This window comes from Loxodonta africana, chromosome 9 (assembly GCF_030014295.1).
Source record: "Loxodonta africana isolate mLoxAfr1 chromosome 9, mLoxAfr1.hap2, whole genome shotgun sequence".
NCBI lineage: Eukaryota > Metazoa > Chordata > Mammalia > Proboscidea > Elephantidae > Loxodonta > Loxodonta africana.
In genome coordinates, this window is record NC_087350.1 from 54323327 (window position 1) to 54340440 (window position 17114).

Here is a 17114-nt window from a genome sequence, read left to right on the forward strand (position 1 = left end):
CACATAGAAATATAATGGATTGTTTTTATTATCTGAAATATTAACTTGTCTATTATGTGTCAGGTATTGAATTTCCATATGACTTATTTGAAAACTGCGGGAGACTTGAAGTCAGGTGTTCTGCCTGCCTGCTCTTCTTTCACAAGCATTTAATAAGATCCAACCTGTGAGACCACTGTGAGGTTCTGGGGACACAGTGATAAATCAGACACAATCACACAGTCCCTGCCCTCAAGAAGCTCCCAGTCTAGTGGAGAAGATAATAATACTTCTACAGTCACAGGCTAAGTGCTATTAGGGAGGCATGTGGAGCACAGAAGAGGGACACCTAGCACACACAGAGCAGTGGGGAGGGATACAGAGAGAGAGGTGGTCAGGGAAGGCTGTCTGGAACAGTGATCTTCCAACAGCTGGTCCTGAATCCTAAGAGGGTTGTGAAATAAACATCATGCACAGCATGGTTCATGGTTCATGATGCACTCGTTAATGATATAAAACGTTTCGTACTGTGGGCCATGGTCCAAAGGTTTGAGAGCCACGGTCCAACAAAATAACTTGCCCACCCTGGTCCTCAGAGCCTGGCACGTTGTAGGTGCCCAGAGTTTTTCTGATGAGAGGAAGGATGGATTTAACTTCTCATAGCAATCCTGTAAGGCAGGTACCACAATTCCCAATTAAAGGACACTCAAGTCAAGCAAACCCAGATTTGTCAAGCATGTTTGCAATTCAGCCATCCTGGGGTTTCTATTCAGGCCCACAGCAAGTTTCTCTGGCTGGGGACAGTGAGCAAACAGGAGACAGAGAAGGCACCAAGGCAGTTCAGAAAGGTGGGAAGGTGAACCAAGGGGCCTCTTCTTCTGGTGCCCCAGCCTATGACCTCCCATAAAATGAGTGTCCCCAGCTCTGACCTATCCAGGTGGCATGTGCTTTGTAATAGCAGTGGCTGAGGCCACTCTGTTTACTCTGGGATGGCCCCAGTCACCCACCTCAGGCCTGCAAGGCCAGAGGCCCCATGCCTTCAGGATGCTAACAGGAAACACTGTTTATGGGGGCAGATTGGAACGCAGGGGAGAAAGGGCACTGGGGAAAACAGAAGATGGAAAGAAGCCCGAATCAGTCTCTCATAGGGGGAGGTGAGTCAGGGGTAATGACTAGGTGGCCACAGACAGAGACTCCCTCTTAGTGGTTTCCAGGACACTCAGAACTTGATCTGTCCTATAATATCAGGACCAAAATACCTCTTGGCTACCTTTCTCTTCCATCATAGACTCTTAGGGTTAGAAGGACCCTAGAAATTATCCAGCCCAACTCCCTCATTTTATAGACAAAGAGAAAGGGGCCCAGAGAGGGAAGGCACTGGCTCAGGTCTGCCAGCAGGCAGCCTGTGAGCTGGGGCTAGGAGTTGGAACACAGGTCTTGTAGTCCTGCCACCTGGGGGCTATGGTCCTTCAGATATTCCTCTCCCACCATCTTGCCAGAAGGCTCTCTTGTCTAATCTTACTGCCTTTGACTCCTTCTCCATATGCAACCAGAGAAATTGTTCTAAAGGACATATCAGTTACTACTCTACCTGCCTGAAACCTTCCCTTGCTCCCCAGTGCCTTCAGGTAAAAAGACACCATGCTCTTCCCCTACTGCTCTGAGCGTGCCCACCTCTTGAGCTTCCTCTATTGCTCTTCTTCCCCTCATATACTATTATCTCACGCTCCTGAACTACTTATAGCATCTGAGATATGCACTGTTCTCTTCTACCTCCAATCTTCAGCACATGTTGTTTCATCTGTCTTTAACACTCTTCCCAAACTTGCTTCATTTGTCTGCTCTTCTTTAGGTTTCAGGTTAGATCGTGCTTCTTCCAGGGAACCTTCTCTGACCTGTTTCCATTTTACTCTGTTTCTCTTGCTCCTTGAGAGAAGATTCTGTGACACTGTTATCACCTCCATGCCTAATATGGAGCCAGATTCACAGCAAGTATTGAGTAATAAATATGTGTTCACAAACACTCATCAGTGTCTTTCCTTCTCCAAACTTCCTATGGATGGTTTTCCCTTCCTGTGATGTATTTTTTAATTGATCATTGACTCAGTTATCTAGTGCTGCTATAACAGAAATACCACAAGCGGATGGATTTAACAAACAGAAATTTACTCTCTCACAGTCTAGTAGGCTAGAAGTCTGAATTCAGGGTGCCAGCTCCAGAGGAAGGCTTTCTCTGTCAGCTCTGAAGGAAGGTCCTTGTCATCGATCTTCCCCTGGTCTAGGAGCTTCTCAAAGCAGGGACCCCAGGTCCAAAGGATGCCCTCTGCTCCTGGCACTACTTTCTTGGTGGCATGAGGTCCCTCTGTCTCTCTGCTTGCTTCTCTCTTTTATATCTCGAAAGAGATGGACTCAAGACACAACCTAACCTTGTAGATTGAGTCCAGTCTTATTAACATAACTGCCTCTAATCCTCCCTCATTAACATCACAGAGGCAGGATTTATAACACATAGGAAAATCACATCAGATGACAAAATGATGGACAGTCACACAATACTGGGAACCATGGCCTAGCCAAGTTGACATATATTTTTGGGGGACACAATTCAATTCATAATGATCAACAAGAATGGCTTCTACCCACAGAATCCTGGGAAACCACAATTTCTGATTCTCTGGACATGCCAAGCCTTTTCATACCTTCATGCCTTTGCCCATGCTACTCCCTCTGCCTTGCATGCCCTTCCCCACCATTCCAGTTCATGAAATCCCTACTCATTCTTTAAGACCCACCACTTCTATGATCTTTTTCCTGACTGACACCCTCTACCCCAGCCAGGTGATCAGTTCTCCTCCTCGATGCCCCCTCATCCTCCAGGCCTTCCCTCCACCAGAGCCCATATTAGGTGATATTATAATCTTATGTTTATGTGTCTATCTTCCCTACTAGACCAAGGGAGTCTCCAAGGGACTGGAATGTCATCTCAGAGAGGCAGGGCTGGAATACAATTCAAATCTAAAAAGCCAAAAATGAATCAGTTGTATTGTACCACAACTGAAGAAAGAATGTACAGGGAGTCCCCGGGTTACAAAAGTTCCACTTACGGACAACTCGTACTTGCCCTTTAATGTTACATAAGTTTGCCCTCACTTTGAAACGATTGAACTAACCCCTATTCGAAACAAATTCTTCATCACAATCACCTTTACTTGCTGCATGTGCAGCTATTAAGTCACTGAGAAGGCTTCGAGCCTTTTCTCGTATGCTAAATAAGAAGCACACGCACCTGTTCTGACTGGCCTACGAGTTCGACTCAAAGACACAGTAAGGAACGTATCCCACTTGTAATCTGGGGACTGCCTGCACAGGCTGTACTAACACAGAATTTCCCAAAATATGTTCCCTGGAACTCCAGTTCCATAAAATGCTCCCTACTACCCCACCTCTCAACTCATTTTATGGTCCAGTAAGTTTAAGAAACGATACAACTACATCTTCCTGGCAGAGATTTCGAAGTACACATTCATTCTTTCATATATTTGTTTCAAATATACTGAGTACCTACTGTGTGGCTGAGACTGTGATAGGTGCTAGGGCTACAGCAGTGTGCCTGTTATTAAGTAGAATTTCTGCTTCCTTCCCTGCAACTTTGAACTTTTCTAGTTCAAAGGTCTTAGTACTCAAGGAGGAATGGTCCCACCAGGTGATACAATGATGGCTCCATTGAATTGGAAATGACACAGCCACCTGGCCATTTCAGCCTCCCGATGCCACTGCAACAGCAGGCAAAGAAAGGGATACTATCCTGGCTGGAGTGACTGATCCTGATTGCCACGGGGAAACTGAGTTGCTGCCAGAGAGTGGGAGCGAGGGAACTCTTTATGGAACCCAGGAGATTCTCTGGGGGTACCTTTTAGTACAACCATTGCCAAAAGTAGAAGTTAAAAAAAACAAAAAACGACAGCAACTGAAATGACAGAACCAGTGTATTAGTTTCCTGGGGCTCCCATTACAAAGTACCACAAACTAGGTGGTTTAAAACAACAGAAAGTTTTTCTCTTATAGTTCTGGAGGCTAGAAGCCTGAAACCAAGGTGTCAGCAAGGCCAAGCCTTCTCTGAAGGCTCTAGGGAAGAATCTTTCCTTGCCTCTTCTAGCTTTTGGTGGTTCTAAGCATTCCTTGGCTTCTGGCAGCATAATTCCAGTCTCTGTCTCTATCTTCACATGGTTGTCTTTCCTCCGTGTCTCTCTCTGTCTCCTCTCCTCTTCTTATAAGGACATCTGTCATACTCTACTCCAGTATGACCTCATGTCAGCTAATTAATCTGCAAAGACCCTATTTCCAGATAAGGCCACATTTGCAAGTACTGGAGGTTAGGACTTCAACATATCTTTTAGGGGGATACAATTTAACCCATAACAACCAAAAAGGATTCAGATCCTTCAAGAATAAAGGTTTGGGTCACCCTACCATGTAAAGAACCAGACCACTTGAAGTGCAGGCTGAGGGCAAAACGAACATGGAATGAATAATGGAAGGAGGAATTTATAAATGTTAACTATGGCCTTGTGACCAGTTACAGAAAGAGGACGATAGCAGAGAGAACCTTCTTTCTTGCTTATATGTGTATGTATATCTATATCCTCTATTGATCTATTTGTTGATCTACTATCTACACACACTGGTTTTCATTAACTAGTTTCTTTTCTCTTCTCCCCTTATTATTTTACAGAAGGCAAAACAGCAGTAGTTTATAGGTTATAGAATATTCAGGTGGGAATATTCGGGTGGGACTTTCAAGGAATAACAGCACTTAAAGATGGATACAATGCTTATTGGGGCTTCATGGCTCTTTTGGGGAGGAGAAGGTGAGAATATTTTTGTATTAATATGAATTGTACCTTGTTAGATAAAGGTATAAATTTGTTATTTTTGTTGTATAGAAGTTTATATATATGGAGAAGAGTGTGTATGGATGCCGAGTAACAAATGGGGTGGACTGCGCCAATTATGCAGCTATTGACTCACAGCTCCAAACCCACCCTTCTATACTCTATGCTCTATGTTTTATGCTCTGTGTTCCATGCGTCTATATTCTATGCTTTGATGCTGGAACTAGAAGTGTGAACTACATTTCTACTTTGTAAGCTGGCTTCCAGTTAGGTGCTGCAAGGCAGTAGAGCAGAGAGGGGACACAATCATTTCTATTTTGCTTGCTGTTCATGTCACTGTCATCTCAACAATGGCATTTCACTTCCAATTTCCATTTTGTTTCCACACTCCTAGAATCAGCTTCACTACTCTCTCTTCAGAATATGTTCCCTCCTCAGAGGGTCCCAGTTCTGCAGGGCCCCTCCTCTGAGTTCCTAAGGAACCACACCAGCTGGGCAGTGTCCTCTTCTCAGAGGTCTGGACTGTAGCAACTTGGTGTCCCTCCATCAATCTTTTAGGTTCTAACAGTCTAATCTCTTGCTTTTTTCCCCCTCAGTCCTTGAGGTGGTAACTGCTTCCTGCAGTTACTTTCTGTTGCCTCAGTGCCCTTCCTTTTGCTTTTTCAGTTCTCCAACACTCATTTAACCAGCCACCTGACAGTAAATTCTTTCTGTTTAAATACCTAGTATGGTTTCTGTTTTTCTCACTAGGCCCTGACTGATACAACCAGGGATAAGTCACACAGTTCCTGCTCACATGTATCTTATACTTCAGTGAGAGAGACAGGTATTAAGCAAATAATTACAAAAATAAGTATTTGATTTCAGTCAAAATAAATGCCATGAAAGAAAAGTACAAGGTATATTAGTATATAAAAGGCTCTGAGAAGCCCTTCAGTAAATACACCTGTTTTGCATTTTTTAATTTAACAATTCCTTAGCTTATTTGATCAAGAAACTTCATGGTGAACCTATTAACATCAGGCATAATAAGTTAATGGAAAAGGGGAAACCATCAAAGAAATCTGAACCAGGAGAACTGGAATGTGAGCATGTTCCATGTTCCTCCAGCACTGCCTAGTAGGTTGGTGGCATCTCAGCTCCGGGATTCCAGACGTAAGATCAGCTGATCAATTCCCTTTGCTCTTATTCCAGCCCCACAAGGCAACTTTCTGACCGCCATTGACTTACCAAGTAAATTTCCCTACAGAAAGAGGATGTGCTCATCAGCCAGCACAGGCATTCTGGTCTACCTGGCAGTTTCTTATTGTAGAGCAAGGCTCCTTAACTTGGGTCTTTAGAGAAACCATCAACCTCTAAAGATTATATGCAAAATGGTGTTGTGTGTGTGTGTGTACGAGTGTTGTGTGTGTATATCCACATGCATGTTTCTGTGCATGTGTGGGCATTTTTCTGGGGAGAGGGTTAATAGCTTTTATTATTCCTAGTGGGACTGTGACTTCATAAAGGAGAAAGATTAGGAATCAATGTGTTAAAGAAAAATGTTCATGTTATTGTTTGTACATTGGCCTCCTGTGAGTTTGGTCACTTAAATCCAGTCCTTCTCAGCCTTGGGTTCACTCACCAAACAGAGATTCTAGGCCCTCCAAGGTACTTGCCTGGATGAGGGGACAATCAGCCTTCTTGGACTGCATGGTTTCTCTCCTCTAGGTTTTTGCATATGCTGTTTCCTCTGTCTCAGAAATTCTCTTCTCTAGCCTTGTGGCCATCTTCCAGTTATTCTTCTGGTCTCAGCTTGGATGTCATTTCTTCCTTGAAGCCTTCTATGACTTTCCAATTCTGGATTAGGTACCCCTTCTTTGTGCTCCCAGAGCACCACTCCCACTTCTCTGGGAACCCCACTTTTATCCCCTAGCCGGAGCCATGTTTTTTTCCCTTCCATGGTACTTATTCCTGACGTAACCAACCATTTATAGTATTTGTCTGCTACCTGTCAGAATATAAACTCTTCAAGGAAGGTGGTTTGTGTTTACCTTTTCCCTGCTTTATCCCCAGCACCAGGCAGAGTGTGTAGCACTCAGTGGGTGCTCATTAAATAGTTGTTGAAAGGATGCATGCAAAATGAAATATTTTTATTCTTTCTCTCTGTGCTACACTTATGTGCTGTCACAATTAGACCACTAATGTCCTTTATCTCACTGTGACTGTGCAGACTTAGTGCAGACTTGCGGGCCAGGAGCAGTCCGAGTAGTATAGCATTCAGATAATCACTTTTTGTCTGGTATCAGCAAAAGCTTCTTTCTCACCAAAGGTCTGCATGTGTGTGTGCACACACATACACAAATATATGTGTGGATGAAGATAAAATATGTGCTGTGAGGTGTTGGGATAAACATACCTGCATTTCTCAGGTAGCGATTCCTGTAGTCCTTGATTATCCTCGTGACCGGGTCATAGAACCCGTCTCCACAATCATAACAACCTTTGGGGATTTTTCTAGGTGGGTCCATATTGGTGAGTTGAGAAATACCTGGAAAGGACATAATTGACATTTACCACCTGGGCCAAATCCAAACCTGATCCCCCCATAAAGTCCACTTTTTGCTGGTTGCTTATGTGAACCTTTGCTTCCACTGTTGGAATAAACACTCCCTATTTTTTTTTTCTATTCAAGATACAAGGAGCCCTGGTGGTGCAGTGTTTAAAGCACTCAGCTGCTAACCAAAAGGTTGGCGGTTCGAACCCATCAGCCACTCTGAGGGAGAAAGATGTGACAGTTTGCTTCCATAAAGATTTATAGTCTTGGAAACCCTATGGGGCAATTCTACTCTGTCCTATAGGGTCGCTATGAATCGGAACTAACTCGACAGCAATGGGTTTGGCTCTGGGTTCAGGATACACAGTGAGAGCAGCAGGAACAGGGTCCCAAAGGAACTTTTTGAAAATTGCCCTGTGAGCAGGGTCTTGGGAGCTAGATCCCCCTCCTTCTTCCCTTAACCCCATCCCCCATTTCTAGTGACACCATGACAAATGGCACAGGTTCTGGAGTCAGAGATACCCTGTGGCTGAATCAGTTGTTCAGCGGGGCAGGAAGGCAGATCAAGAGAGAGATGGCATTCAAGATATGGGCAATGGCCAGAGGCATGAACCATTAGGCCTGTTAGGAAACCTTGTAGAGCAGGGTGCATATCAGAATAATAGGAAAGAAATGGGATGGGTGGGCAAAGACTTGGTAATAGAGAGCCTTGAATGTCACCAAAATTTTAATAGCAGCTGCCATTTATTGGGTGTTTATTATGTCCCAAGCATTGTGCTAAGTGTTTGACTCCTATTTTACCTAATCATCACTGCAACCCCGTTGCCCCATTTTATAGGTAAGAAAACTGAGGTACAGAGAGATGAAGTCACTTGTCCAAGGTCATCTAGTTAGGAAGCAGCTCCAGAATTCAAACCTACCAGCAAACTCTGTAATCTCTACTTTATGCTATTGATATCAGAGGAGGAGGAAGCCCAGGCATGGGCTCCAGGACCACAGACATTTAAACCCCCAGGAGAGAAAGAGGAGTCAGGGTAGCTGAAACAGGTCATGCTACCCTGTGTGTTGTGTATCTTCGAATGCTGTGACTTGAGTAAGGGGTGAAGGTTGAAATAAACAACTTCTAAGATTCCTTCTAATTGTAGTTCCTGTAATTTCCTGTTGCTATCTGAACTGAGGGCTGGATGCCCACTGAGCATGGCACCATGTTCACAGCTCAGCATCCTGTACACAGTAAGTGCTCTTATGTTGGTTAATAATGATTGCTGACCATCTGCTCTGTGCCAAGTGCTTTATAGACATTCTCTCACTGAAGCCTCATGCCAACGCCCATCTCACAGAGGCTCGGAGGGCTGAAGAGGCACTCTTAACCACCGCTCTGCCTTGCAGGCAGGAGAAAGGAGCTGGGCTTACTGTGCTTGCCTCATGGGGCTGAGGGGAGGCTGAGGAGGAGGCTGCTGGAGAGGTCTGCAAAGTGCTGATTGACTTGGGAAGGAAATGGCTACTTAGGCTAAAGCTGCCCTGTGGGAGCTGCTGTAGAAGGGGAAGGGCCAGGTTGGTGCAGGAGGGTCACTGCACTGCATTTGAGACAGGCAGAGGCCCAGCTCTGGCGAAGCCAGCCGCCATGTGAGAACTGAGGGCCTGAAGCTGAGGGCTCCTTTGCCTGCAGGCCTCAGCAGGGGTAAAAAACCCATGACAAAGTCCAGGCCTCATCAAACTAACCCAACCACTAAACCCACTGCCATCATCAAACTAACCCAGGAGGGGTGAATTACCAAGTTTTCAAGTTAAACCTGGACAAGGAGAATTTAAAGGCAGAGAAGCCTTCCCTCTCATTTCTGGGTCCCCGGGGCCTAGCCAGGGTCTGACACAAAGTAGGTACTCAGGAAATATTTGTAATGTCATTGTCTTAACTCCCCTAAACTCACTCTCCACCACCCTTCCCCCATGATGCCAATATTCTTTTATCCCTATTTGACAATAGCTTTTTACTGAGCATCTACCATGTGCCAGGCAATGTGCTAGGCACTAGGGATGCAGTGGTGAATAAGACAGGCACAGTCCTTGCCCTCATGGACCTCATGGTTAGCTGGGGAAGGCAGATACTAAATGCTTATGATCAGGGCGCTGGAGGAGAATCATGGGTGCTCTGGGGTATGCCACAGGGAGACTTCACCTGCTCTGGGAGTTCAGGGAAGGGGTCCCAGAAAAAAGGGACATTAAGCTGAGACCTGAAGGATAGGGAAGAGTTATTTGGGTGAAATGAGAGGGTTAGAGCATTCTGGGCAGGTGGAATGGAAGAAAAGAGCCTGGTTTCCTAAACGAACAAAAAGAAAGCAAGCATGGCCAGAGAGGAGAGAGACAACCAGAGACGGCACGTAGCAGGGGATGAGGCGGGGACACCAGCAAAAGCCAGAGAATGTAAGGCATTTGAGAAGCTGGAATCTTATCTTGAGGGCAGCAAAGAGGCACCCTGGAGGGTTGCAAGAAAGGGGGAGCAATCAGATTCTCAGTTTTAAAAGAAGAAAGTGGCTGCAGAATGGAGAAAGGACCAGCAGAGGTCAAGTGTGGATCTCAGATCAGGTAACTCAGTGGGGAGATAATAGAGAGGACAGTGGCAGAGAGTATGAAGAGGATACTACCCACCACAGCTCAATAAATATTTGCTGAACAAGCAAACATATGAATATATTTAAGAGGTAGAATCCATAGGACCAGGTGATTGATTGCACATGGTGGAAAGGGGAAAGGAGGATTAGGTTCAAGTGGATAAGAATGACATTTACCGAGGTAGTGATCACTAGGTAGTTGGAAGACAGGTTGAGGGATAACCAAATACAGATGTTGGGGAGCTGGATGCAGGAGTCCGAGGCTCAGGGATTTGGATTTCAGTTTGGAAGCTGATGATAATTGAAGGCTTGGAAGTGAAGCAACTTGTTTGGGGAGAGAACATAGAATGGTAACAGAAGAGGGCCTAAGACAGAGAGCCCAGGGAACCCCAACATTAATAATTGGGAGCAGGAGGTGGAGGAGTTAGCAAAGGAGGAAAACCGGAGAGTGGAATGTCAGGAAAGCAAAGAGAGAGAAGGCTCACCTAGTCACAAAGCCAGGAAGAGGAAGAGCCGGGGTTTGAACTCAGGTCTGCCTGACTCCACTGCCTTGGTGTGTTTGGAAGCTTTCTGCCTGAATGGAGGTTGACTTGCCCAGGCTCACCCAGCTACTGAGAGGAAATGCTAGGCTCAAACCCAGACTTACCAACTCCATGCTCTGTCAACTACAACAAATTATCTTTCATAACTCAAATGGGGATTTTTTTTTTGTTACAGTTTTATAAAGTCATTTTCTCATCTGTCATTTTGGATATGTTGTCTCTGCTGTGCCAAGAACTGAACTTTTCTTAAGGTTGAACTGACATCGCACAAGTCTCAGTATACAGGTGGGTCCCTTCAGAGGCCACTCTGCATCCAGACACCAGGCCCAAATGTAGCCCTTTGAGAAGGAACATGGTTTTCTGGAGGTAGAGTGATACGGGAGGCCTCAGAGAGGAAGACTTGGACTCCAATGTGAGTCTTCCACTGGGCAACACTTTTGGGCTCTGTGACCTCAGATTTCTCCCCTATGACTTGGGACCAAGAAGGCCAACCTAGCAGGGATGTCTGGAGATTTGACAGGATGGGATTTACAGAGACTCTCACCTAGCACCTAATACGTAGAGCATACGCTCCTTCAGTGCTGCTCCTCCCCCTCTCCTCTTTCTTTGTAATATTTATACAATTTTAGTGTTACAGATGGAACTAAAAATAATACTAGCTGACATGTACTGTGTGCTTACCAGTGTGCAAGACACTGTTCTGAACACTTTACATGAGTTATCCTATTTATGACAATCTTGTGAGGTAGATTATGCTTTTTTCCCATTTTGTAGGTAAGGAAACTGAGGCACAGAAAGGCGAAGTCTCTTGCCCATGGATCCAGCTAGCAGAGAGGAGCTGAGATTTGAGTCCTGGCTTTCTGGCTCTAGAACCTAGCTGTGTCCTGCTGCACCTGCTCCTTTCCTCCTTTCCTTCCTTGGGTTACTTCAATAGGCCCTGACCCATTAACTTAAAACTGTCTTTAGCTTCCGTCTCAGTCTGGGCGTGAAGGAAAAGGAAGGTGCCTGGGTACCTGCAGGCTTCAAGCCATTGCAAATCTCAGTGTAAAACCTCCGATCATAGCTGTCACAGTAATGCCAATTCTTAGGCTCGTACTGCAGCCCGTCTGAGAAGGTGTAGGTGCCCTGGAAAACATGGGGCACACACATGCATCAGAGGAAGCCAAAGCCTTTTTGTCAAAAAGGAAGGATGTCACAGGATGTCAAAGAAAGAGGTGGCTTTCTCATTGCTGCAGAAAAGAATTGATAACTATCATTATTTTCATGGTTGTGATGATTAGAATGAATAGATATAAAGTGCCAAGCTCTGTGCCTGGCATTCAAAATAGTGCAACTCACTGTGTGACCTTGTGTAGATGACTTACCCTCTCTAGGCCTTGGCTTCATCACTGGTAAGATAAGGATAATAATGGTATACATGAAACAGGGTTGATTGAGAAGTCAGTGACATAGTGTATGTAAAGCATTTAGCACAGTGCCTGGTGCATAGTAAGTACTCAATAAATGTTGAGTTCTTACTATTCTTTTGTTATTATCATAGATAAAAGGTCACAGCTATCAGCCATGGCCCTTTCTCCAAATGCATGATGTTCTGATTTTGCTGCCACAGTGCTAAAAGAAGCCTTAGGATGTAGAAATGGAACTGGCCTGGGCCTCAGGAAACATGAGTAGAAATTCCAATAATACTATTAATTCACTGTGTGACTTCGGGTAAGTCACATCCCCTTCCTAGGGCTTAAATTCTTCAACCTGTAAAATAAGGAAGGTTTTAAAGCCTTTTTAAAGTCATGAGCCAGCCCCCATAAATACTCTTAGTAAAACTGATGAAATCGATAGATCCTTTCCCCAGAGAAAATGTCACATATTCATAGAAACTTCTGTATACAAATGAGGGGGCTTCGCTGGCCCCCTTGAATTCTATTCATGGGTCATAAATCCCAGGTTAAGAACCTCGGGTTAGATAATATTAGTAGTAGTGGTGGTGGTAGTAGTAAGGGATAACACTTATTGAGTGTTTACCATGTGTCAGGTACTGAGCAATGTGTCATGTATTCACTCTCGCAACCATCCTACGGGATGCAGAGAACTACTGTGCCCAATTTATAGACATGGAGACCGAGTCTCAGAAAGGTGATGTCACTGGCCGAAAGTTACACAGGAAGTGGCATAACTATAATTCAAACTCATCCTGGCCTCCCCAAGGGTCCTTCTGGGTTCAGGGGGAAAGGGCCAAGAACCCTGGGAGAAGAGAGGCTGGGGAGAGGTGGGCAGTAGACAGGGAGGGCAGCATGCCACAGCATTGGGGCTTTTCCTGCCAAAGATTTCCTCTAAAGCCCCCCACCGATCACCTTTATGACCAATCCCTTATCCCAAATGGCGTCGTATCGGCTCCCACTGGGGAAGTACAGGGTTCCTTCGCCATGAAACATGCCATCCTTCATGTCCCCAACATATCTTGTCTCAGTAGGGAGGATGTACTCGGCTTTGCCCTCCATCCTGTGAAGAAAAATGGAAATCACTGCGTGGCAGCTGGAAGATCAGAAATAATAGGTGAATATGCGGGAGCCTGATCCTCAGGGTCCTCAGACTTTATTGTTCCAGCAATATTCTGTTCGAAACCAAATGTTTGTTTTGTTTCCCTTGAAAGCCCAACAAATGAGAGGGACTGACTTGTTGAAGAGGGGAGGCAGGTTTGGTCTCTTTGTTCTCTTCCTTACCTAGAAGCTGTCCAGGGGCTCACACCACCCCCCAGCAGCCCTGGGGCTCCATGACAGTGTGAGAAAGAGTGAAATAGTTCAACAACCCCCTCATAGGCCTAGAGAGGGAAAGGATGTGCCCAAAGCCACACAGTTAACATTGTGAAGCAGAGACAACGGTCTAGGTTTCCTGGCAGCTGGCCTGTGTCACCCCTGGCCCCCGTGACCAGCCCATCCCTGCCCTTTACATCACAAGTGGGATATCTGGAAAAGCATGGAATTTAAAGAAAGCGGACTTGGGTTTGAATGTTGCTTTACCATTTCCTAGAGGTATCATCTTAGAGACTTTCCCAAATCTCTGTCTGTTTTCCTTCATTCCAACATATGTTACTGAGCACCTACTATGTGCCAAGTGCTGTATGAGAGGTCTGCTGGACACAACACGAATTACACTACAGTGGTCAAAGGAAATGTAGTCCCTGTCCTCAGGGCACACACAGTCTAGTGGGGGACATAATTTAGCAAGTCATTGTACAAACACTTTGGAAAAGTGTAATAGAGCAGTGGTACATGCCATATGTGGGAACACAGGTCAGTATAGGGGCACAGGGCAGGGACACCCAGCTTAACCAGTGGACCAGTTTCTTCATGTGTAAAATAGCTGAGATGAATGCCTGAGATTAACCCAGATAATGTAAAGTGGTTTTCCTAATAAAGGGCCTGACATATAGTAAGTACTTAAGAATATGCTTTCATTCATTTCTTTATTCACTCTTCATTCTTCCTCATTAGATAGAAGTCACCTAACTCTGAACATCTTTAGCCTTATGTTTGTACCTCTATTGGGGGCACTGAGCACTTTCTGCATTGCATTATAATTGTCTACCTCATCTCTCTAATGGAGCATAAGCTTCTCGTGAGGCAGGCCTTGGTATCCTCAGTATCTAGAACCACACTTTCTTCTTAATGGGTTCTCCATAAACATCTACTGAGGAAGACCAAAGGAAGCAGAAAGGCCAGTGGACTGAGTGGATGACAAAAGGGGCTGCCGTGCCACAGGCCCCAAGAAGGAGAGCATGGTGGCTAAGCTACCCCTTGTGAGCCAGGTAACCCTGGAGTCTGGGCCGGGCTCCACCTCTTTGTGCCTGTATGACCCTGGGCAAGCTCCTTGCCGCTCTAAGCCTGAGTTCCTCATCTGTAAAATGGAATAATAGTAATCCCCCAAAGTTGCTGAGAGAATTAAATGAGATGATAAATGTGTAACTATAGCAGAGCGTCCTGTGCATAGTAAGACCTCAAAACTATTTAGCTTTTACCCTATTGCAAGAGATGGGGGAAGAAGGAACTCCTCTTCTCTCCTCTACCTCTTTGCTTGAGATCACACCTATTATTTCTAAGCACAGTCTCCATTTTAAAGTTCCAAACCCTTCCCTGAGATCAGACTGTACTCCTTTTCTTACTGCAAATGGACATCACTGTTCAGACCTCCTACAGACATCTCAAGCTCACCCAAAACAGAACTCATTTTCCCTTACCCAAAGTAGCTCCTCCGTGGAGTTCTCTATTTCCATGAATGGGATCAGAAGCTTCCAGGTTCAAAACTTACTACTTGGGGTTGGGCTGGGGATGGGGCTGGAAGCAGTCTCTGGATGGGACCAGGAGCCAATCAGTTGCCAAGTTCTGGCAACTAAAGCCCCAAACTAAGCCTACAGTATTTGCTTTTCTGCAGCCCCACTGCCTCTGCCTTGGTCCAGGGCCCTGCTGCCCCTTACTAGGACAGCTGCAGTGAGCTCTGACTGGATCCCCTCTTGCCTGTCTTCCAATTCTTCTCTCCCAAAGAGAGAAGGAAAGACCTTTCTGCCCTTTCATTTTTGTTTTATTCATCTGAAGCATTTATTATAAATTCAAAGCAAATTAAAAGGAACAAAGTGAACCAGGAAGAGTGGCTTCCTCTGTGTTTCCTCCACTTCTCCCTACCACAGCGCTTACACTGAATTGCAGTGATCTATTTTATGCTTTTTTAAAGTGTTAAAAAGCAAAGATGTCACTTTGAGGACTAAGGTGAGCCTGATCCAAGCCTTAATATTTTCAATCACCTCATATGCATGCAAAAGCTAGACAATTAGGAAGACCAAAGAAGAACTGACGCATTTTAATTGTGGTGTGGGTAAAGAACACTGAATATACTACGGACCGCTAAAAGGATGGGAACCCTGGGGGCGTGTGGTTAAGTGCTACGGCTGCTAACCAAAGGGTCGGCAGTTTGAATCCACCAGGTGTTCCTTGGGAACTCTACGGGGCAGTTCTACTCTGTCCTATAGGATCACTGTGAGTTGGAATCGACTTGACAGCACTGGGTTTGGTTTTTTTGGTTTTGCTAGAAGGATGAACAAATCTGTCTTGGAAGAAGTATAGTCAGAATGCTCCTTAGAAGGGAGGATGGCAATACTTTGTCTCACATACTTTGGATATGTTATCAGGAGGGACCAGTCCCTGAAGAAGGACATCATGCTTGGTAAAGCAGAGGGTCAGTGAAAAAGAGAAGGACCCTCAGTGAGATGGATTGACATGGTGGCTGCAACACTGGGCTCAAACAGCAACAATTGTGAAGATAGTGCAGGACTGGGCAGTGTTTCATTCTATTGTACATAGGATCACTATGAGTCGGAATCAACTTGATTGCACCACCAACAACACAACAATTTATGTGTACTTTCCCTCTTATGGGAAACCCTGGTGGCATAACGGTTAAGAGCTATGCCTGCTAATCAAAACATTGGCAGTTCGAATCCACCAGCTGCTCCTTAGAAACCCTATGGGGCAGTTGTACTCTGTCCTATAGGGTCGCTGTGAATTGGATTTGACTCCATGGCAACGGGTTTGGTTTTTTTCCCCATTATATTTCTATGAACTTCTTGAGGGCCAGGATTGTGCTTTCCATATTCCTGTGTCCCCAGAGTCAAGCCCAGGGCTTGGTACTTGGTAGACTTTCAATATATGTTGAATTAAACAGCTTTTTTTTTTTAAATTAGTCTATTACAATGATTTGTGTACATAATCTCTTTGATAATACCTACATTGGGAACTCCTTGAGGGAAGATACCATGTATACTGGGTTTAAATTAGCCACAGCCCCACCTCCATCTGCATGTTTCATTTGTTTTCATAGCATTTACCACTATCTGAAATTATATTCTTAATTATTTGTTTATTGTTTATTGGCAATACACCTCAACTAGACTATATGCTCCATGAGAACAAGGATCTTAACTATTTTTTATATTCTTATTCCTACACCCTAAAACTGGTAGATAGCAAACACACATGCATATGAGATGAATGAATCTCAGCTGTGCACTTATTAGACAGGTGTCTTTGAGCAAGTTACTTCATTCTCTGGGCCTCATTTTCCTCAACTGTAAAATGGGAATAAATAATCCTACCTGAAAGCGTTGTCCTTAAGGTTGGAAGGGTCAAAGTTCGTAAAAGTCCCTGATATGAGGTCCTTCGCAGAGGCAAAAAGAAAGCGGTCTTTTCCCAGTCACAGATATTTGAGGCATATTTACTGAATCAAATGAGGCCCTTACCTCCCATCTATATATTCCCCGATGTATTTGCTTCCGGTGTACTGCATGGCGCCTGCTTCAAGCTTTCAGTTCTCGGGAACCAGAGGCTCAGTGTACTAGCCTTCACTATGACAACCAGAAGGGACGGGCGGAGCCTACTCGAAGCTCCTCCTCCTAGAGTACGCCGAACTTCCTGGTTTCGCGCACGCTCCGTCTCTTGCGGTTGGGCCGCGGATTGCGCCTGCTCGCCGCCGGCTGCGCATGCGCAGTGAATGTATGGCCCTCTTCGGCGCT

General features: G+C 45.0%; 1 protein-coding gene across 1 annotated transcript in view; it reads right to left on the reverse strand.

The window, feature by feature from the left end:
• The window catches only part of MORN5 (MORN repeat containing 5), a 34664-nt gene extending 17577 nt beyond the window's left edge, over nt 1-17087 (reverse strand). Inside the window, exons 1-3 of the mRNA XM_010587663.3 lie at nt 16842-17087; nt 12907-13054; nt 7270-7401 (exon numbers count right to left, since the gene is read on the reverse strand). Coding sequence (XP_010585965.1) covers nt 7306-7401; nt 12907-13054; nt 16842-16888 — 291 coding nt within the window. The 5' untranslated portion in view covers nt 16889-17087 and the 3' untranslated portion in view covers nt 7270-7305. The remainder of the gene's footprint in view (nt 1-7269; nt 7402-12906; nt 13055-16841) is intronic.
• Between the last annotated feature and the right edge of the window lie 27 nt (nt 17088-17114).